At 57.0% G+C, this 26,786-nt stretch overlaps 1 protein-coding gene across 3 annotated transcripts in view; it reads left to right on the top strand.

The window, feature by feature from the left end:
• The window catches only part of Katnip (katanin interacting protein), a 163,845-nt gene that overhangs the window by 38,640 nt on the left and 98,419 nt on the right, over nt 1-26,786 (top strand). For 2 of the 3 annotated variants that reach the window (XM_047533637.1, XM_047533636.1), the window contains 3 exons: nt 12,009-12,085; nt 19,064-19,206; nt 20,916-21,013. In XM_047533637.1, the coding sequence (XP_047389593.1) occupies nt 12,009-12,085; nt 19,064-19,206; nt 20,916-21,013 (318 nt within the window). The remainder of the gene's footprint in view (nt 1-12,008; nt 12,086-19,063; nt 19,207-20,915; nt 21,014-26,786) is intronic. The other variant, XM_047533638.1, reaches the window with a different exon arrangement.

Here is a 26,786-nt window from a genome sequence, read left to right as displayed (position 1 = left end):
GTGCACAGGCCTGCGCTCGCCCGCCCTCCCTCTCCACGCAGGCCACCCTTGGCCCAGCAGACGCACAGGCGGGAAGCCCACTGGCTCCCCTATCCAGCCCCGCACCAGACCCTGATGCCCCCTCCGACCTGCAGCAACCTTGCACCCTCCCCCTGCGGCCCTGGGCCACCTCGACCCTCAGAGCAGCCCTGCCCTGACTCCACAGTGGCCCCGCCTGGCCGTGTGGCTCTCCTGTCTGGCCCCGCTTGGCCCACACCACACCCTGCTCCCTGTTACCTGGCTGAGCCGCTTGGGCTCCTGTCCCTCCTCCGCCCCCCTACGCCTGCTCTTCCCTCAGATTTCACCTCTGTGTTCTCAACAGTGAAGTTTCCCAAGTCCCTGGCCGGGTCACATCCCTTTCCAGTCCACTGCGGGGCCACCCTCCACCACAGCAACCACGTGTGCGCTGCGGGATTGTCTCAGATCTGCCCTCCTTACAAGGCTCCAGGGTCAGCGACGTGCCCTGGCTGGAACAGAGCGGCTCCGTGAGCCTGCAGGAAGGCGAGGGAAGGACAGGAAGACCTGCGCAGTCAGGGAGGGGTGGTGTGAGGGGCTGCGCTCCCTGGTGCTTCTGAATTCTCAGATCAACATTGTCCCGTGTGGAAAACACCAAGATGCATTTTTATACTTTTTATTTTATTTATTTATTTATGTTTGCGGTGCTGGGGATGGAACCCGGGGCCTTAGGCCGCAAGGCAAGCACTCTGCCAAATGAGCTAGATCCCCAGCCCCCAGGACTCATTTTTGAGCCTAAAGCCAATTTGGGACCCCAGAACCCCACCGCGCTGCCCTTGACCTGGGAGTGAGAGTCCCCGCCCATCCTGGTACCGGCAGGGCTGGCCCTCACTGGGCAGGAGGCAGACCTGCCGTCAGGAGCCAGGTTCTCCGTCAGCCAGCCTGCTCCGCCAGCCCGAGGCAGGCTGGTCCTCCTCCACCCGTTCAGTTCCCTCCTGCAGCCCTTCCCCCAGTCCTCCTGCTGAGCTCTTTACCACGCAGCCTGGGCAGCCTGGGCAGCCGTTCAGCCCCCGCACAGCAGTGCCAGGCCCCGCCAGCGCCAGCCACCGCCCGCGTGGCGCAGGTGCCACCTCCATAGTGCGGGCTCCATTGCATCAGGGCAGCTGAGTTGATTTCCACTTTGCTAAGTTCTCTGAGGACAGGACTTTGTGTCCCTCTTTCCATTCTTTCTCCCCACAACCACTTCGTGGGCTCCCTGTGCGCCAGGAACTGACCTGCGCTGGGAGTCGGGGCTGCGCGCGCCCCTGCCCGTGGGCCGGCATCCTGGCTGAACCAGGAATGAACGACAGGGGCTTCCAGAGACGCACGGGGAGGGCCGAGGACGGGGTCACGGAGTGCCGCAGTCAGGAGAGGCCTCTGCACAGGAGAGGGGATGAGCAAGCTCAGCCTAGCTGAGGGGACATTCTGGACAAGGGCACCAGCACTCAAGAGGAGGGACATTGGGTCTGGGAGGAACAGCCAGGGGCCATGTGGCCCTTGGGAAGCGTAGGAGAGGATGGAAGGCAACCGGGGGCGTGGGGGTGGCGAGGTGGGGCGCCTTTCCTTGGCCTCTGTCTGCAGCCCCCTGCCCAGTGCCTGCTCTGCAGAAGCACCAGGAACCTCTGCAGGGTGGACAGGAGGCAGCCCCTCATTTCTTCCATCTTAGGGTCGCGGTGGCTCCTGGGGGTGGCCGGGCCTGCCAGGATGGCAGGTAGTACAGGTACTATCCTGGGATCCATGGGTTGGGCGGGAGGGCCTCTCCCTTAGAAGGGGGGTCTCTGGTGTGAATTGGCAGATGAAAAAGACTGGAAAGGGAAAGTTCCACCTCGGTGGCCTTTAAAAGCAGGCCGAGGGGCCAGTGCTGCAGGACTCAGAGGCTCCACCAGGTAAAGGCTGCCGTGATCCAGCAGCCCAGGGGTGTGGGAGTAGCACCCTCCCCTCCTTAACGGTCAGAGGCTGTGTGTGTGGCAGGCCCGAGTCCCCTCCCCCCGGAGCTTTCCTCGGGGACCAGCTGCCTCAGCCTCCTAGCCAGGCCCTTTACTTCTCAGCCCTTCCTGACTCAGGACTCGCTTACAACCTGGGTGAGATGGTACCATTCCGCCAGAACTCGCCAGGAGCTTCCTGGCGGCCTCAGTGTAAGGCCAAAGGCCTCCCCCTGAGCTGCAGGGGTGCCAGAGGCTGGCCAGGTCGGCCACTGTCCCAGCCCTCCACACCCTGCCCCGAGAGCTCTGTGCAGCCACCCTGGCCTCTGCACCCTTCCTCAGCCGTGCCGAGCAGGCTCCCACCCTGGCCCGGGCACCTGTCGTTCCTGCCACCCGGACCTCCGCTTTGTCCAGACGCCCTTGAGAGAGAGAGGTCACCTCCTCCTGGCTTCAGGTCTCCCTTGAACGCTCCCTTGCCAAGGAGGCCTTCTTGAGCCACTGGCAAGCCTGTCCCTTCCCCTGCCACACTCCGTCTCCTGCCACCCTGTCTCCATGGCGCCAATCACCAGCTGGCTCCCTGGGTAAAGTCGCCTGGTTACTTGACTAGGACGTGAACTCCCCATGCCTGCGGCCGTGTCTCCCAGCACCTCAGATCAGTGCCCATGCAGGGGAGGTGTTCGGTTGGTGTGGGATCCTCTCCTCGCTGGGGCTCTGACCCCCTGGACGCAGCAGAGACCTTGGAGGGTGTGTGAGTGCCGGGTGCCAGCGTTGGTTTGCAAACCCCCCGCGCCTTGGAGGTGGCTCCATAAACATCTCCTATTTTAGTAGGACCATATTTGTACTTGCAGTTACCTTTTGTTTATGGCAAGCACTAATGATTTCCATTTATAGCATTAGTATAAAGTTTCCTTTTTAGAGTAAGCTTATTCAAGATTTTACAAATCTGTATTTGCCAGCCAAGAAGATAATTTATAACACACATTGCAATTTTATTAGAAAACTTTTCTGAGAAGAAAAAGAAATGCTAATTATTTTCTATCAGTTATATATTAAAAATAATTTCTAAGAGAGCTCTGAGGGAGAAAACATTTTTAAAAAATATAGCACACTGACCTGGAGTCCAGGAGGAAATTCTAGATCTGCATGGGTAATCTCCAAACCCCGAACTAAGTATAAAATCTCCTGGGATGTATTGTATTGGTAGCAGTAAATAGTGGTACATAGCAAGAGCGGTGATAATGAATGTAAGTCTAAGATTTTCCAAAAATAACCCAGCCTCTGCCCTTGGTTAGCCATCTGGCATGAACATACCCTGGAATATTTTCTTTGGACGCCCACTCAAGGCTGCGAGGTGTTTTGTTTTGTTCCACCTCTAGGGGGCAGTCTCAGCCACCGGTTTAGGGCTTCGTTATGGGGCTTCTGTTTGGGACACAGGCATATTGAATGCAGAGTATTTATTGTTCCTTCTTTGTGGATGGAAGCAAGTCTGATAGGTTAGCAAATGCAAAATCTTTCTGCATTCAACCAAGATACACAAGGGACTTAAACCCACAGCCCTGGGACACAACAGAGTCGCTGGGAAAGCAGTTGCACTTGGGTGGGTTTTGAAGAAAGAGTAGGAGCTTTATACTTTAAGATACATTTGAGTCGTCTTCTATTGTGGGCATAGGGCCATTAAGAACATCTATTGTGGCAGGTGCAGTAGCGCACACCTGTCATCCCAGTCACCTGGGAGGCTGAGGCAGGAGGATCACTAGTTCAAAACCAACCTCAGCAACTTAGTGAGACCTGTCTCAAAATTAAAAATAAAAAACGATCTGGGATATGGCCTAGTGGTTAAGCGCCCCTCGGTTCAAGCTCTGTTACCAAAAACAAACAAAACATTTATTGTGAGCCACTGTCGCTCATACATGTAATCCCAGTGACTTGGCCAAGGCAGGAGGATTGCAAGTTCAAGGCCAGCCTCAGCAATTTAGTGAGGCCCTAAGCAACTTAGTGAGACCCTGTCTCAAATTAAAAAGTAAAAAGGACTGGGGAGGGGCTGGGGTTGTGGCTCAGTGGTAATGAGCTTGCCTAGCTTGTGCGAGGCACTGGGTTTGATCCTCAGCACCATGTAAAAATGAATGAAAAAAGGTATTGTGTCTATCTACAACTAAAATTATATTTTTTTAAGGAAAGGGACTGGGGATGTGGCTCAGTGGTTAAACACCCCTGGGTTAATCCCCAGTCCAAAAATAATAATAATAATAATTGTGAGATTGGAGGTGTGGCTCAGTGGTACAGCACTTGCCTAGAATGTGTGAGGCCCTTGGTTTGATCCCCAGTGCTGCCCCAAAACAAAAGAACCTTTGTTAGAGTGACATTTAGTCCTCTTCCGGATGCTTCCCTGGGCTGTTGGCACAGCTCAGACTTTGGATTCAGATACAGCTCTTCCTCTTTACTACCCCAAACTTGGGTGTAAATTCAAATTGGCTTGAGAAAAGAGAGAAGTGTGCTAGCTCACGTGACGGGGAAGTCCCACCCAGTGTTGGCTCAGGCGTGGCTGGATGTGGGGCTGACCACGGTTACGAGGATCTGGCTTCCATCCGGTCTTCTCTCTCACTGTTCTCAACTCCACTGCCTCTAGGTTGGTGTCACTCTTGGGCAGGTGACTTGGAATGTATAAGGGTGCTCATAATGGTGAGCCCATGAAGGTGGTAAATGAAAGTGGCCTCTTCCTTTCTTCCCTAGTAGCTCTCAGCTCAGATTAGCTCATCTACTTCCAGGAGGAGAGAGAGAGGGACTTTTCCTGGAGATTCTCCCAGCCCTTGAATTGAGTCTGTTGGTCCAGCTTGGGAGGCAGTCCCAGCTCTGCATCGTCACCTGGCCAGGAAGATGGCGGACGCCGGTTGTAGGAGTGTAATTTCTACCTATGCAGCATGGGTGGAGAGGGCAGGAGAGGTGTTCCCAAAGGAAAGTGGACAGGGTGTCACCAGAAGAAAAGGGAACATGTTGAGCTGAAAAAAACAGCATTGTCCACTTCGGGGCTTTGTGGCCCTTAGACAGTCTGCATCCGCTAAAGCCTCGGTTTCTTCCACTGTGAGTGGGAATAGCGTCCCTAGAGCCTGTGGTGGAATTAAATAAGCACCTACAGAGGGCATCATAAAGGGCGGCCGAAAGAACCAGGCCCGGGACCCCGAGCATTTGTATCATTCCTGAATTGTCCCTTGGTTACCGTGTAGATCTGGGGAGGCACAGGGTTCTGGACCCCGGCAGGGCGTCTGCATAGCCTCATCCTAGCCCAGTCTGAGTTATCGTTCTTCTCTGCTGGGCCCTGACCCCTGCAAGGGACCCCGGAAGGTGACTGTGCCCCCAGCTGCTCGCTCCCAGGCGCTCACGGATGCACCGCAGGCTTTGGCACTTACTCGATCAGCCCCATTGAGGAGAATCCCAATATTCTGGCCTCAGAGGAATACATAGTCCTTGAAATAGGGACTCTGTCGAGTGTCTTTAATGATAACTAATTCTCGGCATTTTTTCCAATTCCAGTTTTTCCCCCAGGGAGATTAATAATATGGTCTTTGAGAAAATTCTGCACCTTCTTCAGGGCCGGCACTGGGGTAAAGATGACAGGGACAACAGTACCCAGGCATCCCGCCTCTGAATCCGCAGCCCCTTTGCCGAGCGTGCCTCCCACGCCCAGCACCTGCCACGTGAGGCACACGGTCTGGGCCACTCCCCGCACATCGCGTGCACACGCTGTGCAGCTCCTGGAATGCCTTTCCCTTTCCCTTCTGCCCAGCTAGCGTTTCCAGCCTCCAGATTCCAGCTCCGAGGTCTCCTCGTGTGTCCTTCACTCAACCAAGACTTTGGAGGGCACCACTGTCTGCCGGGCGCTGTTCTGCGCCTTGGACAGCTCTCTGCCTTCGTAGAATTTCCATTCTAGTGCAAGGTCATCCCAGTAAATAAAAGGCGTAGTAGATGAGGTCACTTAGCCTTGAGGCAGCGGGGCGTTGAGACTCAGTGGTCGCAGTGAGCGCCTGACTGGCTCGCAGTTTAAACAGCTGGTCACGGGAGCCCTCGCTGAGAAGGAAAGGTCTGGGCCGAGACTTGAAGGAGGCGAGGAATCTGGGCGTTTTCCTGGGAGAAGCGCATTCCAGGGAGAAGGAAAGAGGGGTCAAAAGCCTTCAAGTGGGATGAGGGTGGGTGTTTAGGCCCCTGGAGCGAGGAGGGAGAGTGGAGTCAGGGGAGTGGGTCGGAGGTGGGAGCAGAGGCTCAGTGAGTAGGGTCTCCCGGCTGCTGGGCGGGCCTGGCCTTGTGAGGAGCCCACGTGAGGTAGAGCAAAGGGCAGGTCATTCCGCTGACCTTTCATCAGGCCTCCTCCAGGGAGAGCAGCCTGCAGGGTGAAGGCAGACTCAGGAGGCCAGGGGGGCTGCAGCGCCTGCAGAGGAGGTGGGGAAGAGGAAGTCCAGCGTGGCCTCCAGGAGTTCCCCATTATCTGGCGTTTTCTTCCTGTGGCTTCAGTGATCTGCAGTCAACTGCAGTCTAAAAATATTAAATGGAAGATTCCAGAAATAAGCTATCAGTTTTAAATTGCATGTCATTCTGAGTAGCAGGACGGCACCTCATGCCGCTCGCTCCTTCCTGCTTGGAGCTTCCGTCTTTTCCTCTGTCCAGTGTATCCACACTGTATGCGCTGCCCGCCCGTTGGTAACTTAGAGGCCATCTTGGTTATCTGATGGACTATCAGTATTGTGTTCTTGTCTCCATATCGTCCTCTTTTATTTAATAAAGGTCCCAAGGTGCAAGAGCAGTGAAGCTAACCAAGAGAAGAGGTAAAAGTCCTGTCTGCACGGGGTCAGTACTGTCACCCACCTCTGGGGTTTCCGTTCACTCGACACCACCTGAACAGTAGCCGTGCAGTGTGGCTGCTGCACGGGCAGCTGGAATCGGAGTGTCCACTAGGGCAGAGCTTTTGTTACTCTGTGCAGGCTGGGAATGCAGCTCCTTGGTGGAGCCCTGGCCTCGTGAGCACGGGGCCCTGCTCAGTGGGCTAGGCGAGGACAGGGCAGGGTGGGTAGCGTAACTGGATGCATGTGTACACAAGTAGGCACCTGATCAATGTTCAGGGAAGACAGTGACGATAAACTCGGTCTCCACAGGGTGGTCACACCTTTGCTGGTGGCTTGAGTTTTCACACCTTCATTCTGTAAGCAGGGAACTAAAGTCTCAGCAGAATGCAGGGTGTCATGTTGGGGACACGCTGTCTGGAGTCCCACCAGGCTCGAGGCGATGGTTAACTGAGTGAGACTTGGAAAGGGCTAGAAGAGCGCCTGAGCTGGCCTGGCCCGTGGGAAGTGCTCAGTCACCTTCAGCCACTGTCATCCTAGAGTTGAACCACAGTGAAGCTGGGCCTGAGGCCCAGGACCAGGCTCCCCTTGTACTATCCCTTCTCCTTCCCCACGCGCCACGCTGCCCTCCAGAAACCTGTAATCCAAGTGGGGAATTAAGAAGAGGAGCCGGCTGCGGTGGTGCACACCTGTAGTCCCAGCAACTCCAGAGGCTGAGGCAGGAGGTCACAAGTTTGAGGCCAGCCTCAGCAACTTGATGAGGCTCTTAGCAATAGAGCATGATCCTATTTCAAAATTAAAAACAAATAAAAAGGACTGGGGATGCAGCTCAGTGGTTGGGCGCCCCTGGGTTCAATCCCCAATATCAAGAAATTAAAAATAAATAAAATTTAATTTTCAAAAGGGAAAAGAACAAGAAGGAAAAGGATCCTAAACTACTGCCACTTTTATTCTAGTTGATTCTATAGCAGCCCTGTTGAGGTAGACCTTGTTAAAATCCCCTTTTTACAGATAAGGAAACTGAGGCTCAGGGGAGGAAAAGAGAATTCAGGGTCCCCCCCCCCGTCTCCAAATCCCCAAATAATTAGTGAGCAGCATATGTAGTTAAATGCTAACAATTTTCACTTAATTACATACTATTTCCCAGTGTATTGTATATAATTAAACTCTAATTGCAGGGTTTCAGAATGAACTTCAATGAGTGGGGGTGAGGATGGCAAGGGAGGTTCATGGAGACCTTGGAACTGAGTTGGGCCTCAGAGAGTCTTTGAGTGGAGGCTGGAGGGGGATGGAGTGGGTTTCTGGAAAAGGCAGTCCAGGAAGCAGGATAGGAGTGAGCACGAGGTGGGGTGGGCAGGGGCTGGGATTAGGACTGTTTCAGTCACAGTTCCGTAAATGTTGATGTAACTAATGATCATTGAGAACTAAGTGAGGGGTGCTTGACTAAGTCCTTTCCGCTGTTATTACCTCCACTCTACATATAACCCTGACTCAGTCTGTCTTCTGCTGCTATCACACAATACCCGAGTCTGGGTAATTTATAGAGAAAAGAAGTTTATTTGGCTTCCGGTTCTGGAGGGTGGAAAGACTAAAGGGCTTGGGTGCAGCTCCTGGCAAGGAGCACCAAAACATGGTGGAAAGTGGGGGACTGGGGTGTAGCTCTGCGGTGGACCTCTTGCCTCACAGACACAGGCCGTGGGGTTGACCTCGGCCCCAGGAGCCAGGAGGAAGAGAGTGGAATGTTGTGGAAAGCAGACAGGCAAGCAAGCCCCTGGGGAAAGCCACCAAACACCAGGGACAGCCTGTCTCTGTGACAACCGCCCTCACCAAAGCTGACCCAGTCCCTGGAGAGCGAGAGCTCACGCACCCCTCCAGCGTCCAGCCCTGCCTGCGGCTGCGCTCTCGTGACCCACACCCCTCCAAGAGGTCCCACCGCCTCAGTGCTGTTGTCCTGGGGACCAGACGTCAGCACGAGCCTGGCCCAGGCAGACGGTGCCCGCACCACCCCCGGGCAGAGCAGGAGACCAGGTGGCAGTGCTGTGACTTGGCCAGGCGTCGGCTCCCGTTCTTCCGGCTCCTGTTCGAGAGGCTGACCGAGGTGGCGGTGAGGAGGACAGCAGGAGTGACGTGTCTAGTCCAGGGCCTGCTCCTCACAGAGGAGCCCTGGGCCCCTGCGAGTCCTCCTGAGGCGGAACCCCCAGCCCAGCTGTTCCTGCACACATCGGCCTTCGGGATCAGGGCCTGTGAGCAGCTAGGCTGGCTGGGTGACCTTGTTCCTGGGTCTCTCTAATGACAGCTCCCTCCTGGCGCAGGAGAGTTAGACGCACATCCTAGAGGGTCGGGTGGGAGGCAGGCCAGGCCAGCCCCGCACAAACTCAGACTCTCTGAAGTCCCTATTTCTTCTAAAAACGCCATCAAATGTTTCATTCTGTGCCATTATGTGTCAGCGGTCATTTCAGTATTTCAAAATGGTTATGTAAATGGCCGTGGAGTGGGATCTGCGTTCCGGGAACATGCATGGCTGCCTTTCCTTGTACCTAAGTGGGGTAATAATAACCAGTCCACGAGTTGCTGTGAAGATCAAAGAACAACGTATATGGAAATGCCACGTCAACTGTTCGCATGGCACGCGTCCGAGAGTCCTCCCCAGAGCCAGGAGCTGCCACCTCCGCTCCTGAGGGCCGAGGCGTCCTGTGCTTTTCCCACACCCAGGACGAGGCAGGTTCCTGGTGCCAGAGGAGGACAGAGTAAGCTGTGTGGGCATCTCAGGGAGCCAGAGGGATCAGAGAGCAGAGATGGCTATTGCCAGGTTGTTTTTAAAACATTCTTAGAATTTTCCAAGATCACCTTTCTTATTATTGCTCGCTCCTGGTCGGCCAGATTAGCTCGCAGGGGCCCAGAGACTTGAAGACATCAGGGTAGGAGCGAAGATGACAGTACCGTATCCTGCGCCCACGTGGGTCTGCAGAGCGCGGTCAGGAAAGCAAGGGTCAGGGGAGGTGAGCAGATGGCAGCACCCGGTCCTGCAGGACAGGGAGGAGGAGGGGCGCCCATCAGCCCTGGCCTAGGCGCCGCTGCCTGGGATCCCCAGCAGAGGGCCCATTTCTTGTGGTTGGAGGGTGAAGCGAAGGCACAGGGAGACAGACAGACAGACACTGGCCATCCACAGAGGAGGAAGTGCCACCAGAGAAGGTCCAGCAGAAATCAGCACTGCCGAGGAGAATTGGGGGCGTGGGGAGGTCGGCAGTAAGTCCCAGGGCCCAGAGCAACCGAGAAGGGTGAAGGCAAGAGCAGCACACAGGGTGCCCTCCCCTGCCATGCACCCAACAAGCCCATCAACGAGGAAACATCGTAATTGAAAATGCTTTCGGGCTGGGCACGGTGGCACACGCCTGCAATCCCAGCGGCTCTGGAGTCCGAGGCAGGAGGATCGAAAGTTGAAAGCCAACCTCAGCCTCTTAGCCAGGCCCTAAACAACTCCGTGAGATCCCATCTTCAAATACAATATTAAAAAGGGCTGGGATGCTGCTCAGTGGTTAGCGCCCCTGGGCTCAATCCCCAGTACCAAAAAAAAAAAAAAGAAAATGCATTTAATATGCCTAACCTACCAATCATCATAGCTTATCCTAAACATGCCGGGAACATTGAACATTAGCCTTTATTTGTGTGAAACCATCTAACACGAAGTGTTGAATATCTCAAGGAATTTCTGAACTGAAAGACCAGCTGTGTGGGTCCATGTCCATTCTCACCATGGTTAAACTGAACCATCTCAAGGTGGGGACCATCTGAGGTGGCCCTGGGTCACCAGAGGGGAGGGTTCCAGTAGGTGAATAGGGTTAAAACCAGATTTGGGGACAATAAAAATAGAATGGTGGAGATTCTTTTCTTTCTCCTCTTCCTCCGATGACCATAAGGATTCCTACACAAATTGCATTTCTGTTACAAATGTCGTATTTGCCAATTAAAACCTTGGTCTCTGTAACTTGTGACCAATGCCAAGTTGACACTATATCTTTAATCCATTTCTTGTCAAAAAGTTATTTAAGGAACAGCAAATCATAAAGCTGTTTATAATTTGATCTTTTTGTTTGCAAGAACATGTGTATACTATGTGTATACTATGAGCAAAGAAAAACATCCAGAGGAGTATCATCAAATTATGATAGAGGTTTGACTAGTATAGGCTTATGTCATTTGAAATATATCTAGCCGTATTATACACTAATTGTCCCTCCATAAAGCAATAATAAGTTGTAATAGGGGTTGTCTCTAATGGTCAGATTATGGTATATTTTGTTACTTAAAATCTGTCTGGCTGCAGAGGACAGGACCTCAATTGAAATTTTAAAGCCACAAATGAATTGTCCAGATACTTCTTCAGGCATGGGTGGATCCAGGGACTCAAACGATGTCATTGGAAATCTCTCTCCGTCTCTTGGATCTGCTGTCTTTTTAATTGGCTTTGTTCTCAGACGGTTCCAGGCCTGCATCTCATCTGCCCAGCACCCCAGAGAAAAGAGAGCAGCTCCTTCCTCAGAGGCTCAGCAAAGTCCCCGGACTGACTTGGGTCATTTTCACCCCTAAAGCAGGGACTCAGCTGTGACCAAGGGAAGCACCCTATTCATTGGGCTTCTGAGTTGAGATGGTGTAACCCAAGAGAAGCACAAAAAACCTTCAAGGGCATGTAAGGAAGCCAGTGAACTGAACGGCTCCCCAGAGAGCCCTGTCACCAGAAGTGGGGGAGCAAGTCACCCCTGGCCACCCACGGCCTTCACTCTCAGGTCGTCTGTTTCTGTAAGGCTGCGTCGTTTGTGATAAGCACACATTCCTCTTGCAGTGGCGAAGAGGACACACGATCCCCTGTAAACAGCCATCTGGTTTGCATCTGGATGTGAAAGTCCAGAGAACCACACGATGAGCGTTGAAAAGACGGACCCCAAAGGCCCGGACATGCTGTGCCCTTTATCTTAGAGGTCGCAGGAGGGCCAGCCTGGGGAACCAGCCTCTCTGGGTGCCTGCTGAAGTTGTGCATGGCTAAGGCCCTGGGCCCTCAGTTGGTCTCTGGGGCTCTGGGTCGCCTGAGCGATGCGCCCAGGGAGCCCGGGCTTCGTCAAGGCCGGCCTCCGCCTCTCGGCCTCCGGGGCACTGCACACAGCCAGTGCTGTCTCAGTGACGGCGTCCCTGCATTCCGCTATCACACCGCTCTGTTTCTTCATTTCAGGGTTACACTGAGGACATGGTGACAGACTTTGATGAGAAACATGATGAGTATTTAATATTGCTTCAGCAAAGGAACCGGTAAGACGAAGCCGCTCGCCGGCAGCCCTTGTTATTCGCCAAGTTAAAACCTGTGTAGATTTACGAGGCGCACGCGGGCCTGTCTCACCTGGAACGGGGCGCAGAGTCCCTTCCCTCAGGGCTGGGGGTGTGCTGCAGGCCCGCCGCCCGTCCCTCCCTTTGCTGGGTAATTGCCTCTTTTGACTGAGCCGTGGTGAACTGCTGGGCCACCGAGGAGAAGCGGGAGTGCCAGGGAAAGGAGCGGGGCCGGCCGTGCCGGTCACCTCGGCCGCCGGTCTGCCACCTCACAGGTGTCGACAGGCCCCTGACCAGCCTGTGATCCTGCCGTGTCGTGTGAGACTGGAGTCGGTTCTGGTTTGTGTTTGGAGGCGACCGCGGTGTCGTGTAAGGTTGAGTCGGGCTGATTTTGTCTGCGCGCTTCTGTTCTTGGCACGCTCACGGTGTGTGCCGTGTTTCACGGTCAAGGTCAGAGCAGCGAGGTGTGGTTGAAAGAGCTGGGGTGGCCTCGGCGCTGCGGACCAAGTGAGTTCGTTTCCAGTTCACCCTGTCCTCTGCGGCCTGAGCCTTGCGGTAAACCGACTCACAAACTCCGAGACTCGCGAGGGCCGGGCAGTGAGTGACGCCGACTCGGAGGGGACAGTGGGCACCGGGAACTCTCCTACCCACGCTGCTCCGCTCGGGCCGGTTGTCCTTTGTGGAAACACGGCCCAGGTCCTCCAGGTTTGCCAGAGAAGCCAGGAACCTGCTGTGAAATCTCCTGAGCGCTAACATGTTGGTGGCGTGTTCAGATCAAAGCCCGAGAAGACCAGGCCTGCAAGACGGCTGGGGGCCGGGCCGAGGAGACCCTGGGGGCCCCTGTGTCATGGGAGCGGCCTTGGCCTTCCCGGCAGGAGAGTCTAGGAGGGTGTTCTCCTGCAAGTGGGTCTGTCTCTGGCCTGACCGGCTGGACTCCAGGTGTGCGTCTCTAGGCCCCTGGTGACATGCTGTGTGCAACAGGCTTGGGTGGCACCGGAGAGTCCCCTGTGTTGTGGTTCAGCATCCATTAAGAGCCCCTGTTTCCATGGCAATACTCGCCCACACGTCCAGATGCCCCTTTGTGAGGCAGCACGACTCTGCGGAGAGCTTCTGAGTGGACTCCAGGACCAGCCTGCAGTGTGTCCCCTGTGCCCTCCTCCCCCTCCGTCCCAGGGCGACCGAACACTGGAACAGCAGAGCCTGTGCCCCTGAGGCCGCTCTGGGTTCTTGTCGTATTCAGGCTCTGACAGGCAGGAGGGGGCCACCCAACACGGGGCGCTGGTCTAATCATCTCGGTGCCACTCGTCTGGGACAGAGTGTCATGGTGCCTTATGAGCAGATTGTTTCTCATTAACCGGGATCAATAAGTGTGCCAGCAAGGAGCTGCCGACCCAGAGCACACAAGGATTTCCAGAAACAAGGTTGACGCCCAGAGGCAATTAGAACAGATCAAAACTGAGTTGCCAAGACACTGAGGGGGACGTCGGTACAGGGAGGGAGCTGTCATGATGATAGGAAATTGGAAGGTAGAGCTGGAGGGAAAGGCCAGCCCGCGACGCCCGTCAAGAGTGGGAGCCCCGGCCTGGCACGGTGCAGTGTGCGGGTCCAGCCGCGTGCCGGTACTCAGCCCAACATTTCGTTTTATCCGAGCGCTAACCAGCCAGGCAGACGGGCTGACTGCGCCCATTTCACAGATGAGGAAGTGAACGCCAGGGTGGGGAGACCCATGGTCTCTCGCAAGCCAGGAGGTGGTGGGCTGGGCTGCACTCTATTTGCAGCCCAAAATATTGAATATTTTGTTCAATATTGTCATAAATAATTGAAGAGAGAAAAGCCCGCCAGAGTTGCCAGTCACCCCAAGTTTACTAAGCAGGGGTTTGGTGGGATTAAGCTGATTTACTTACAAACAGGCAGAAAACCAGTCTCTGAGCATTACACTGGGCCTGGAGGGAGATGGAACCCCAGCTGTTCAGCTGGCCTGCCTGCAACCCCAGAAGAGAGTGCGCAGTCACCAAGACCTGGCATCACCCAGAGTAGGAGGGAAGACACTGTGAGGAGAAAGACACAGACTCCAGGAGTGCAGTGTCCTGTGGTTGTAAAGGACAGAAACCCAAGGTTAAGTGGACTTAAGCAACTAGGAAACTTGGCAGCTTGTGAAATTGAGGTTTCAGGTATAGCTGGATCCAGGTGCCTAACTTATGTCATCAAAATCAATCATTCTCCATCTCTTACCTCTCTTTCCCCAGGTGAGAGTCAGTCTCAGGTGGGAACTTCCCTAACCATGGCTAAGGCAGCCAGCAGAAGCCTCTGTTGACATCCCAGCTCAAAAGGAAGAGCATTTCTTCCCCAACACTTTTAGCAAAAGTGCCAAGGGCTCCCATTGGCCTGTGTTGGATTCCAGTCCCAATTAGAGCCAACCCCCCCCCACCCCGTCTGGGGAGGTGTCACTAAGGGGGGCAGTGGAGTCAGCCCCACCCAAGCCCGTGGAGCAAGAGGAGAGGTGCTTTTCCCAAAGGAAATCCCAGGATCTGTGTTGGAAGACGGTGTCCCCACAGCCCCTGCCCTGGGAGAACTCCCTGGGGAGGGAGGGACCGGTGAGCGCCTGTCACCCTACCAGGAGCAGCAGAATGTCGCCCTGCGCTCCAGGAGGGCACGAGTGGGAGCAGCGGAGAGGCTTGGAGAGCGGCAGCTCCTAGTGACCTGGTCACTCGGCCGCGTGCACGATGTAGTCACGCTCAACACAACAGGGCTCCTGCAGAGCCACCAGAGTGACCAGGGACTGAGCTCCTGGCTGGCTGGGAAGCTTAGGCGCTGGCATCTGGAGAGGTGACGGAGGGGGTGCTGTGGGTCATGGGGTGGCACAGCCGTGTTCACCAGACCGCAGGGAGGGCGGTGGTGTCCTCTGGTCCTTAGAGAGGTCGTCAGAGGAAGCTTACGGGAAAGCGCGCCCACAAAGGAGGTGACCCCGCGGCCCCACGAGGAGGTCCAGGCAGAAGGAAGGGAGGGAAGCAGCCTGGGGCACAGCCTCCCCTGTCCCACCCTGTCCTGAGACAGCGGGAGGTGTCCGCAGTCCCACTCTTGCTCAGCGGAGGAGGATTCGGGCCCTGGCAGAGGCGGTGAGGGGGGGGCAGGAGCCGGGAGCACGGCAGAGCCTCCAGCCTCCACAGACTCCTGGGGCGACATCCTGGAGGACCCCGGGCAGCTGCCAGGCTTGCGCCCTGCCCCACCCCTCTTGGTCCCTCAGAGCCGGGCCCAGCGCCACCCTCCCGGGTCCCCTTGGGAGCCTTGCCTTTCCCCAGAGCCCTGCTCAGCCGCCTGCGGTGGAGGCAGAGGCAGAACGGGTGGGCGAGCGCAGGGCAGCACCTCCCGGGCGCTCGGGTCTCGGCAGGTCAGCCTGTACCACAGGCTGAAGGCAGAGCCCACCCTTCGTCCTTCAGCTGAAGGACTCCGGGGAGGCCCAGGCTGCCCACACCCACGTCCTGTTGCCCTTCTCCCGCTCCTCATCTCAGACTGCAGAGAGCACCTGCTGACCCTTGGAGAGCCCCTCAAGTTGACCCTTGAGAGAAGGAAGGTCTGGAGAGCCATGTGGCTGGACCACAGCCCTTGGCCACCACATGGCCCAGGGACCACGGGTCAGTTGTGAGCCCCACCCCTGTGCCAGGGCCCAGGAGCAGCAGTGCAGCTGGCTGCCCTTTGCTTCTGTGTCCCTGCTCTGCTGGCCAAGCCCCCACCTCCAGCAGTGCCAGGGCCCAGCCTCAGTCCCCAGTGACCCCTGTGCTCTGGACTTGGGGGCCTGTGCTTCTTCCTCATTGGACACCAGAGCCCTGAAGCTGGCGACCCGGAGGCCAGCATGAGCTGGAGTGGGCCCCTTGGCTGTGGCGTGCACACAGGAAGCAGCAGCCGCAAGCATCAGGGTGCCCGTCCAGAGCCCTGCTGGGCCTGCAGTTCCTGGGGCAGCTGGTTCTAGGAGTCATGGAGAGCGTCCCGTGTTCCTCACATGGTGGGCACGCTGGCCACGGGACGATGCCCAGCCTTGGTGATGGGACAGGAGGGACAAGTGGCGAGCATGCAGACTGAGCCGGGAAATGGTGTGAGTGACAGGTGTGTCGTGGAGCGCCTCCAGGGCCGCGGGCAGCCCGAGGGCAGGGCTCAGCCCGGGAAGGGGCAGAACTGGGTCCGCTGCACCCGAACCCCACCTCGGCAGCTTTTCGTGCAGGGTGGCCTCTCAGTTTTTGAAAAGCCTCCTTCCCGATGCACTGACCGTTGCCGGCGCTCCGCGGGGGGAGTTCCTTCAGCAGTTCCTTCCCGTCGGAATCATGATCTCCTAACTTACCAGTTTCCTAAGTCCACATTTCCATAAAGCATTCTGCTTGAGTGGAGGCGCAGGCGCAGTGCCAGCCCCGGATCCTGGCACCGGGAGGGACGTGGAGGCAGGCTCCCGGCCTGGCTGTGGACCTACGCCCCTCCACTGCGACCGCGGGACCCAGCATCCCCTGGTCACTGGCTCCCAGGAGCACAGATCTGGCGCGTTGGAAATGGCCTCCTAGCGACTCGTGTTTTCCTTCTGTGTCTTGTTGCCTAACAATCAGCATCTCCAGGCTTCCAGGGCTGGCAGGAGATAAGCCGCGGGTAATAAATGCTGCTGCCACCGTGGTTGGAAAGATGGATGTATTAGCCGCCAAGGGAACATTAACAGTAAACAAAGAAATCACCCATAAAGGCCACACCGCACCTCCGCAGCCACTTTGTGCTCACGTCTGTCACCTTCCTCTCTGGGTCCCAAACACACTTTTTTCCTCCCCAAATTTGCATTGGCACATATGCCCCTTTTTTATGGTGCTGTGTTCACCCCCCGCCCCCCTCTGAGAGGTTCCAGAAGCCCCTCGGGCCCCTGGGTCTTGGTAGTTACCACCTCTCCACCACACCCCACTTCTTCCTCCCCGGAGTTGGAAGTTTGGGCAGCTTTTAGGGTAGGGCTTTGTCTGAACCGTCCTCCTGCCCGGGGTCGATGCTTAGGAGTGACTGGCTGGCACGTGCTTGCTGGGCAACACCAGGTCTGTGACGTTTTCTCTTTTTTACGAGGAGGTTCCGTGAGTTTCCAGCAATGGCTGTTGCCCATTTCAGCATCAGCTCACTTGCTTCAGGAGAGGTCTTTGTTTTGGTAATAACTCTGGAGCCAAATCGCCTAGATTTGTATCCTGATCCTGCCACAAATCAGCTGGGTGACCCTGGGCGAGTCTCTGGCCCTCTCAGTGAAATAATCGCCCACGATGAACGTCTCCACACAGTGGCTCCTCGCTGTCCGCGGAGTCTGGATCTGCGGATTCTGGATCTCACCAGCACTTACATGGAACCCCACCGGCGGCGAGCACTGGCTGCGTGTTTGCAGCGACTCATGAGTGCAGAGTGGCAGCCCTTGGCCCTCCTCTTTTAGCCCCCCGCTGTCACCAAGTGTCCTCGTTGCCTCGTACTGGGGCAGCATTTTCAGTTTTGTGCTCTTGGCTGGCAGCATCCGTTTAAACAGGCCCAGGCACGGTGCTGACGGGCCTTCTTTCCTAAGCACGGGAGGCGATCTCGCACCTCCGGTGCCTGTGGCGGGCCCTTCGCGTTCTGGCGCTGGGCACTGCCCGAATGCATCCCCAGGTGCTGAGGTCCCTTTAAGCAAAACCCGAGAAGCAGGCTACATGTTGGCGTGGGTGAAAGTGGTGTGATCAGAGCCCACAGGAGCCTCACCTGTTCCCCTAGGAGCAAAGCATCAGTGTTCACTAATTCCTCCATCCCAGTGACCCGGCACGTCATGACCTCGAATGACAAGGATCAGCTGTGAACACGTTTAGGGCTGGCCTGGCACACAGTCGCAGCTTTTATGTGATTGCTGTTGTTATTTTATTATTTTGGGATCGAACCCAGGGGCACTTAACCACCGAGCCACATCTCTAGCCCTGTTTGTCTTTTATTTTGAGAAGGGGTCTTGCTGAGTTGCTTGGGGCCTCACTAAGTTGCCGAGGCTGGCTTTGAACTCAGGATCCTCCCGCCTCAGCCTCCATAGCCTCTGGGATGACAGGCACGCGCCACCTCACCGTCTGATGACTACTGTTTTTTTTTGAAAAGGCGTGTTTTTGCTGACTGGCAGGCACTTGTTTATGCTGAGTGCCCTGCGGGTTGGTTTTCTTTGTCAGTCTCGCCCCCTGCGGGGGAGGAGGTGTCTGTGAAGGCCCTGGAGAGCCTGGCGTCCCACGGCGGCAGTTCTGCAGGGCTGACAAGGGCACCGCGTGGTTTGTGGCAGTTCAGTGTCAGGAGTGTGGAATGTGAGGTCGGGCAGGGGAGAGCTCACCAGGGGACCTGGCCGCACCCACGCCAAAGGCTGTCCACAGTCATGTCACCCATCCTGAACCAACGCCTGCCTCCATGGATTTTTTAACTTCATTGGAATATGAAATGGTGGCATGTGAGATATCGGGGTGACCGAGAGCACACGTCTTCACTCGAGAATAAAAAAAACGAGTCTGCTCAGCCCGGCAAGAGCCTTTCCTGATGCGTCGTGTTATGTGAACTCCCTCCTCGAAAGGCTTCCACATAAGCCACTTTTTGTCACTCAGCATATAAACTATTGGTCTTCACAGGAAGTGAACTTGCATACGCTTGGGATGGCCTGAGAACACAGGCTGTGGTGGCCGTGACCCAGGTGCCCCCATTCTGCGTCAGCCACCGTGGGGCGGGGGCTGCGTGTGTTCCTTTTTGCTCACGTGCATTTGAGCCCCAGAACGAGGGCAGCAAGTCCCCGCGGGGCCCCACGCTGTCTCCCCGCACGCTTCCCCGAGTGTGAAACAGGCCTCTAGAGGCCATTGGTAGATGAGCAGCTGCGCACAGCCTCCAAGCAGAGGAGGCCATTCCTAAAGCAGCTCCCTTCTGTCCGGGGCAGCGGTGGCGGCTCAGGTGCCCCCGTGACCATTTCTCCTCCAGGATATTGAGACATCTGAGAGCCAAGGACCCCGTGCAGCTGAGGCTGGAGCATCTGGAGCAGGGCTTCTCCGTCTACGTCAATGGGGCCAACTCGGAGCTGAAGACGTCACCGCGCAAGGCCACGCACGCCGAGGGCGCACACGGTGAGCACAGGCCCTCCCGGGCCAGGCAGCAGCCTGACCATTGAGAACGGGGCCTGGAGGGCGCTCAGGGCAGAGACCCAGCACCGCCAAAGAGAAAACAGGAGAGAGAGGAAGGGAGGAAAAGGAAAATCAGGGAGTATGGAACCGCGTCCTGTGCACGTGAACTTTCCAGCAGATAACTAGTTAACCCAACAAGTTAACTAAACCCACTTGACCGGAAAGACTTGTCCAGAAAGATTATCAGAGCAAGGAGGAGGAATCCCTTTTTTGTCTTCTTTCCTTTTTCCCCAGTGGTGTGAGGTGGGCCTCAGAGCTGCCATGACCTGCTTCCCTGCTGAGCTCCGCCCCAGCCCAAGGGGCCTCCTGCCCCCAGCATAGACAGCCAGAGCGATTCATTCCTGATCACATTACCTGGCACACAAGTGTCAGAAATTAAGGACATGTCTGGATGTCTGGGGTGATTTTGATCATTCCTGGTTTTACTTAATATTTCTCAGCTGTAGTACCTGACCCCTCTGTAATATTTGATTCCATTTCTGCATTTAGTTCATCCATACCCCCCCCCACTTTCAATGGGTTTGTGTGCCCTATTTTAAAAGCCAAAAAAAGCCCCCTGTCCAGTGTCTGGCCTGGCACCCAAGGTGACCTGGTGTTGAGCGAATGGAATGGCCCACAGTGACACAGGTGCCAAAGTACCCTTCAAGCCAGGCCACTTGCTGAGCAGGCTGGTGGTGCACGTCTATAATCCCAGCCACTCAGCAGGCCCAGGCAGGAGGATCACAAGTTCAACGCCAGCCTCAGTAATTTAGCGAGGCCCTAAGCAACTTAGCAAGACCCTGTCTCAAAATAAAGTATAAAAAGAACTGAGAATGTAGCTCAGAGGTAGAGTGCCCCTGGCTTCAATCCCCAGTACCAAAAAAAATTTCCATTTAAAAACACAAGACCACTTGGAGAGGCCAGTACACTACTGAGTTTCAAGAAGAGAATTTGGAACAAGACAGAGCTGGATTTGAGTGAAGCCTGTTCTGCTACTTTTTAGCTTTGAGATCTCAGGCAATTTGCAACCTCTCTGATCCTCAGTTTCTTCTTTACAATGGGAATTAATTATGCCCACTTTGAAGGCTTGCCAGAAAGATCAGATGACATGTGAAGTCTCTGGCATACAATCTCCTTGATTTGTGTTTTTCTAATTCATTGCCTATGGATCTGGCCAACTCTCCAGCCACCACACACAGGGAGTCAGGTCCCTGAGCGTTCCCCGGGGAGAGCCGCTGTAGTTGAACTTGAGGCTCCAGCAGGAGCTCCTTTTCCTGGGCAAAGAGGGAAGCCGAGGACTTGCCTAGGTTGCAGGGAGGACAGGCTGCTGGCTCAAGAGTCAGGAGGCACAGTCACAGGACCCCTGCTCTCGGGCACATGCCCGCGCTCTCCCCTGCACACTTGGTACCTGGGCCACGCCCTGCTCCATACCTCGCTTCTGTCTTGGCCCTGGTTCTTCACACACGTCGCGCTGTCCGACTGGGCTGGACGTTGTACGTGTGACCCTACGGCTCAGGCGTGCTGAGACTGACTTACCTGGTCTGGTTGCTGGGCCTTTGGTTGCCGTCTGAGGTCTCGCTGCCGCAGACAGCCACTGTGACTGTCCCCACGTGTAAGAACTCAGAGTGCTCCTCACCCGTCTCACCAGCCTTCTTCCCCTCTCTCTGGTGCAGATCATGGACGAAGAATTCCATTTCGAGAAACTGAAGACCTCTTAAGACGCAGTTCACGGACGGCCCCCAGCAAGGTCCAGCGCCGAGGATGGCACCAGGTCTGGGAACCCAGGGCAGGGTCCAAACTTTGGCCCCAGCTCACACCTTAGAATCTGGAGGATTCTAGTGGGGACAGAACACAGTCCAGTGTTTAAAACCCCAGGGCAGAGGGCGGGCGTGCTGGGCACTGCTGTGCCCTCCCCCGGTGTGCTGCCCTCCCCAGGTGTTGCTCCTAGGGCCCCCCTGCTGCATGTCCTCCTTCTTCCTGGACTGGGCCCCACTGGGAGGACAGGAAGGATAGGCACAGCCCCTTCATGATGACTCATCCATCCTCCTTTCTTAAAAATTGAGTACCTACTATGTGCCGTGCATGGTCTCAGATGCCAGGAATACAGTCCGCGAATGAGACAAAGCCCCTGCCCCCTGGAAGTGAGTGCCAATGTGGGGTGCTGCTGATCCCCCTCCTCAGGACAGTGGTCTGCATTTTTGAGCACCTACCCCAGGGTCCAGGCACCACCTGAGGGCCTACATGACTCCTCTCCTTTGCCCTCACAGCAGACCTGGAGGGTAGGTTCCTGTGTCATCCCTCTTCTTAGGGAGTGAAGGAAACAGAAGCTCAGAAAAGTCTACTGAGCTTTCCAAGCTCCACAGTTGAGAAGCTGCAGAACTGAGACACAAACCGCAGCTTTCCTCCAAGTTCAGTGTCTGCCATGTCGCCCTTGATACCCTCCCTCCTTGGAGATCATGCACACTTACCTGGGACCAGGACCCCCTTTCTCAGTCCCAGGTACACATGTACATACCAAATTGCCTGGGAGGTTTTAAAATACAAATGTTTAGCCTGGCGTGTGGCGCACGCCTGTAATCCCAGCAACTCAGGAGGCTGAGGCAGGAGGATCTCGAGTTCAAAGCCAGCCTCAGCAAGGACAAGGTGCTGAGCAACTCAAGGAGACCCTATCTCTAAATAAAATACAAAATAGGGCTGGGGATGTGGCTCTGTGGTTGAGTGACCCTGAGTTCAATCCTGGGAATCCCCACCCCCCCAAAAAATACAAACGTTTAGGCTTTCTCCCCACGATGCTGCCCTGGCCTGGCTTAGGCAGGAGGCTAATCCCATGCTCACCAAGACTGGCAGTCACATTTGACACTGGACCAAACGCACCGGCCAGTGTCAAAGGCTCTCTGGGCTCCATCAGCCCAGTGCTGGTCTTTACCGTCACTGCAGAAATCTAGACCCAGAGACGTAAGGCAGTTTGCTTGGCTTACTGTGGCTGCCAAGGGGAGAGGACAGGCCCGATGTGAACCCACTGGGGCTGCACCCTGCCCCTCGGGGGCCTTGTGGGAGGGGTTCCTGCGTCAGCTCAGTGCTAATGAGCAGGCCTGCAGGCAGCAGCCCGGAGGCTTCCGTTTGTCCCCAGCAATGAATGTTAATTTCTCATTAATGAGGCCTTTCTCCTCTTCTCACTCAAGACTTCTCTGTGGTTGTTTTGAGGGCCTTCTATTATCAGGAGCCATATTTGTGTCCTAGACTGTGACTTAATGGCTGGCCCCAGAGTCTGTGCAATTTAAAAGACTTGGCCTAAGGTCCATTAGCATCCCTCCCCAGTCTCCCCTGTGGCTCCCCACTTCACAAGGCCTAATCATGGCTAATTTCCTGGCTTCCTGAGTCCAGGGGGGCCGTAATTGTCCTTGTGCACTGTTATCAGTTGGGGTCAGCGGTGCTGACAACAGAGCCTGCTCCACCTATTTTAAGCAGAGTGGAATGCGGTGCTGGGCTCGGCGCAGGGGCTGTGGGGTGGGCCTCCGGCAGCAAGGCCCAGAGGGCAGCTGCTCAGCTCTGGCCTGCCAGGAGAGCCAGGCCCCAGGGAAAGTCGGGAGGGAGGGGATCTGCCGCAGCAATGCATCACCCGGCCTGGGATCAGGAAGCCACTGACCACCATTGACCTCAGAGGGCCCTGGCGCCTGCTGGAGCCATATCGTAAAGACAGACCCTGCCCTGGGGCCTGTCCAGTGTGGGACATTGGTGAAAAACCTGTCACCTGCACGGCTGAGCTCAGCAGAGAAGCAGCCAGCGTCTGACCCTCTCCTCTCCTGCTTCCCTGTCTCCTGGGTGGCCCTGATTGGCTGAACCTAAGTTGTACCCAGAATCAGAGCCAAAAGGGAACTGTGGACACGGGGTTTGGCTTCTTGGCCTCCACCAGACAGGAGTGGGCACAGGTGCCAACCCTGCCCAGCAGACTCTGCCCTGCCCACCTGTGGTCCCAAGAGGCCCACCCCCCAGACCTAGATGACCAGGGCACATTCAGAAGAGGCAGAGTGAACAAAGAAGGCACGTGCTGTCAGAATCACCCGTGACGCAATGACAGGCGTTGGCGTGTGCCAGGCCCGCACTGCGCAGGGTCCTGGGGTTTGATGAGGCCAGCGCAGGCTCAGTGCCTGCCTTGAAGTTTCTGTTGCCTGTCGCTGGTGTGGAGGGACAGTTGTCCTCAGACCCCGGGAGGACTGGCCACCGGAGCCCAGGAGTGAACGTGCTGCAGTCTGGGTCCAGCCTGAGCCTGCCCCCAGATAGTATCTGAGCACCCACAGTTTTTAAAATACTTTTAGTTCCTTGCCAATTTTTTTAATTCAAGAGCTTTTATATGTAAAATATCTAGACTCCTATTGCCCTGAAGAACAGGAAGACCTGGCCCCGACTCCGGGCCTCTCTCCTCCCGTTAGGCTGCCGCCATCAGGAGTCGAATGGCCAGGACACCTGGCCCCAGAACCGAGGCCGAGCAGTAGCCGCAGTTTACCACCGAGCTTGGGCCACTGTTTCCCCTACCCCACGGCCGCTCCCCACCTGGCTCGCGGTATATCTGAGTGTGTGGCCTAGAGCAGAGGGACTGGCGGTGTCTGCTTCCCCGCCGTGTCCCTGAGCCCTGGCTTTATCGCCTGTGAGTCTCCCGTGGCCGCTGGGAATGAGTGTGTGCGGTGGGTATCACGGGGGTCCCGTGGCAGGGATTCGGCTTCTTCAGCTGGGAACACCTGGTGACAGGTGACAGATGGATCCAGAGAAATGGGAAGAGCACACCCCAGAGGCCGGGCTGAAGCCGCGGCTCCGCTTCTTACTGGTGGTGCCTCCTTGGTGGGGTGCTGGCCCCGTGGTGCCCGCTTCCTTCTCTGGAGGTGGGATGGCACCAGTGCCCGCCTCACAGGCTAGTTTGCGGATCAGCCGAGCCAGGGTCTGTGGGTTCAAGCAGTGGTCAGCGGGCAGCACCGAGCACTGCTGCAGTGGGCGAGGGGCAGAGGACCAGGCGACGGCCTGGGGACCGCGGGCACTTCCTCTGGCGCGTTCCCGTAGCCCCCAGTCCTCGAGCATTCCGGGACTGTGGGTGGAGCACCTGTGAAGTCTGGGCCTCACCAGAGCCGGGAGCAGGCGGGAGTGCGGGGGAGGCACGGGGCGGAGTCCACAGCAGGGAGCAGGGAGCAGGCGGGGAGGAGAGGGACGGTGCGGGAGGGAGACCACGTGCACGTGGGCAGGCCACGGAGGCCCGGGCACTCGCCAGAGGGAGCCCAGGAGGATCTGGGGAGAGTGTCCCTGGTGAAGGGCGCAGGGTGGCCAGAGGGTCCTGGCTGGGGGCAGGGCGCGTCTGGCTCAGCCCAGACCTGGAAGCCCAGGGAAGAGGTGTGGCTGTGAGTCTAAATGTAAGGAGTCCCGGGAGGTGGACGCAGAGAGCCCGCGGGAGGCTTGGAAGCAGCTCCTTCTCTTTGCCGGCCCCACAGGCCCCAGCCCTGTCCCCTGGTCCCCTGACTCAGCAGCTGCGCAGTCACCTGAACTGTCACCGGAGTGGTCGGGATTTTCAGGGGCCCTGGGAGCCCTCGGCTCACCTGCTGCTGGGGCTGTCGCCTGGGCAGGGGCTGGACAGGCTGCAGGGGGCGCCCACGGGGACTCAGGGCCGGCTGTCCACTGCAGGTCCTGCCCTGGAGCGGCCCGCAGCAGGCCTGTGGGCCCCGCAGCTGCTCACGGAGGAGGCTGGGGCGGGCAGTACACGGGCTTGGAGTGCCTCCGCTCCCGGACACGGAGGAGGACGGGGTGGTGTCCTGTGGAGTTCAGTGGGGTGTCCATGGCAGAAAGTCCTGGAGAGGCTCAGCCCCACAGGGCCTGGGGCAGGCAGTCTCTGTCCCGATGCTTCCAGATGGGCTCCATGTCCACTACCCCTGGATATGCAGTGGTCGGGCAGCAGAGGCCCCCCGTGCTCAGGGGCCAGTGCTCAGGAGCCATCCCGTGGGGAGGGACCGCAGCCCTGTGCCAGGCCTGGGTTGCTCTGTACAGCAGGGCCTGCCAGGAGGGGCTGGTGTGGCCACAGCTTCACTGGCCACGGCTGGTCAGTAGGGACCCTGTGTCGTCCTAGTGCCACCCCAGGTTTGGTGACTGCCCGGTTTGCTCCCCACCTCACCCCCTGCGTCCCTGCGGCCCGATCTCCTCAGCGTCTTCACAAAGCCCTCCTGACCTCCCATCCTCCGTCCCCCGACCCAGCCAGGACACTCGCCTCTTCCCCTGGTCTCACCCAGCAATCGGGACGCACCCTTGGGTAAAGCTACCCCCCAAGAAGGGGCCGCCTCAGGCGCACAGCACCAAGCGGCCCTGGCCAGAGGTCAGAGTCCTCCCGCGCCAGCTGATAGCCTGACAGCTCCCGGCAAGTCCCGTCCCGAGACTCCAGCTCTGGGCACCCTGGAGCCTGTGGTGACGGGTGGACTGGCTTCCAAGCTGCCTTGCTGTGAAGGGCTGGTGGTGATATACGGGCTCTTGTTCCTACTGTCCTTTCCCCCACTGCTCCTGGGCCCTAGATCTTTCTGCCGCCATCAGTGGATTAAGATTTATGGCTTCCTCAGCCTTGTAATACTTGGGTGGACAGCGGCCTAATCAACAGAGCCGTCGTTTACCAAAACGCTGTCAGATTTGATGAACGTCAGAGGCCCTTAGCATTAAATTGGTAGTGAAGGGATTGGCCTTCCAGCAGTTCACTGCGGGGTGGGCTTTCCTTAAAGGTCTAGACCGCAGGCTCCCTGCAGGCTGAAATAGGCCTAGCCCTCTCAGCGGCCACATCCGTTTTCCCGCTGGCCCAGGCGGCTGAGCACCTTTGGGAAAGCTTGGTAGGCGACACTTGAAGCGGGCCCCTTCCCTTGGTCCCCTCCCCTTGGTCCCCTCCCCTTGGTCCCCTCTCTGAGTTCTGGACGCCTACGTGAGGACAGTAGAGGAGACCGCCCACAAAGCCTCAGCCTTTCAGCTCCAGCGGCCCTCCCGGCCCCCACTGTCCAGGGTCAAGCATGGTTTCCCAGAGATCAGACACATGCGGGAAGAGGAGATCCGGGAAGGCAGTCCTGCTCCCACCCGACCCGCCTTTGCCCGTGTGGGCAGAGCTCCTCCGGGTGGGGGCCAGTGGCTCCTGCACAGCCTGCGGGGCCGTGGGGCAGCCCGACGCTCACCCTTTTTTGCACTTGATAACAGGCTTGAACGCACACCTCTGCCCCCTGCGAAGAGGCTGGGCAGATACACGCAGATAACTCGGGGCATGAAGCGGGCTGAGGGGGCTGGGGCTGAAACCAGCGGCTTTGGGCCGGCAAAGGAGAACGGGGTTGGGGCGTCGAGGTTTTCCAGCCTCCCCCGGGTATACACTGCCAAGGTCTGCCCAGACCTGGGCATGCGAGTGGGCAGGAAAGAGCAGCCGCTTAGGGCCCCCACTCCTGGTAAGCCGCGTGCCAAGCAGGGAGCCAGCCCAGAGCACAGGCGTCATCTGGAGCCAGGGTGGGCAGGTGGGAGGCAGGGAGCATGCGTGCCCCCACAGGGTAGGG

Source organism: Sciurus carolinensis, chromosome 18 (assembly GCF_902686445.1).
Source record: "Sciurus carolinensis chromosome 18, mSciCar1.2, whole genome shotgun sequence".
Classification (NCBI taxonomy): Eukaryota; Metazoa; Chordata; class Mammalia; order Rodentia; family Sciuridae; genus Sciurus; species Sciurus carolinensis.
This window is presented reverse-complemented; position numbering and strand designations above follow the sequence as displayed.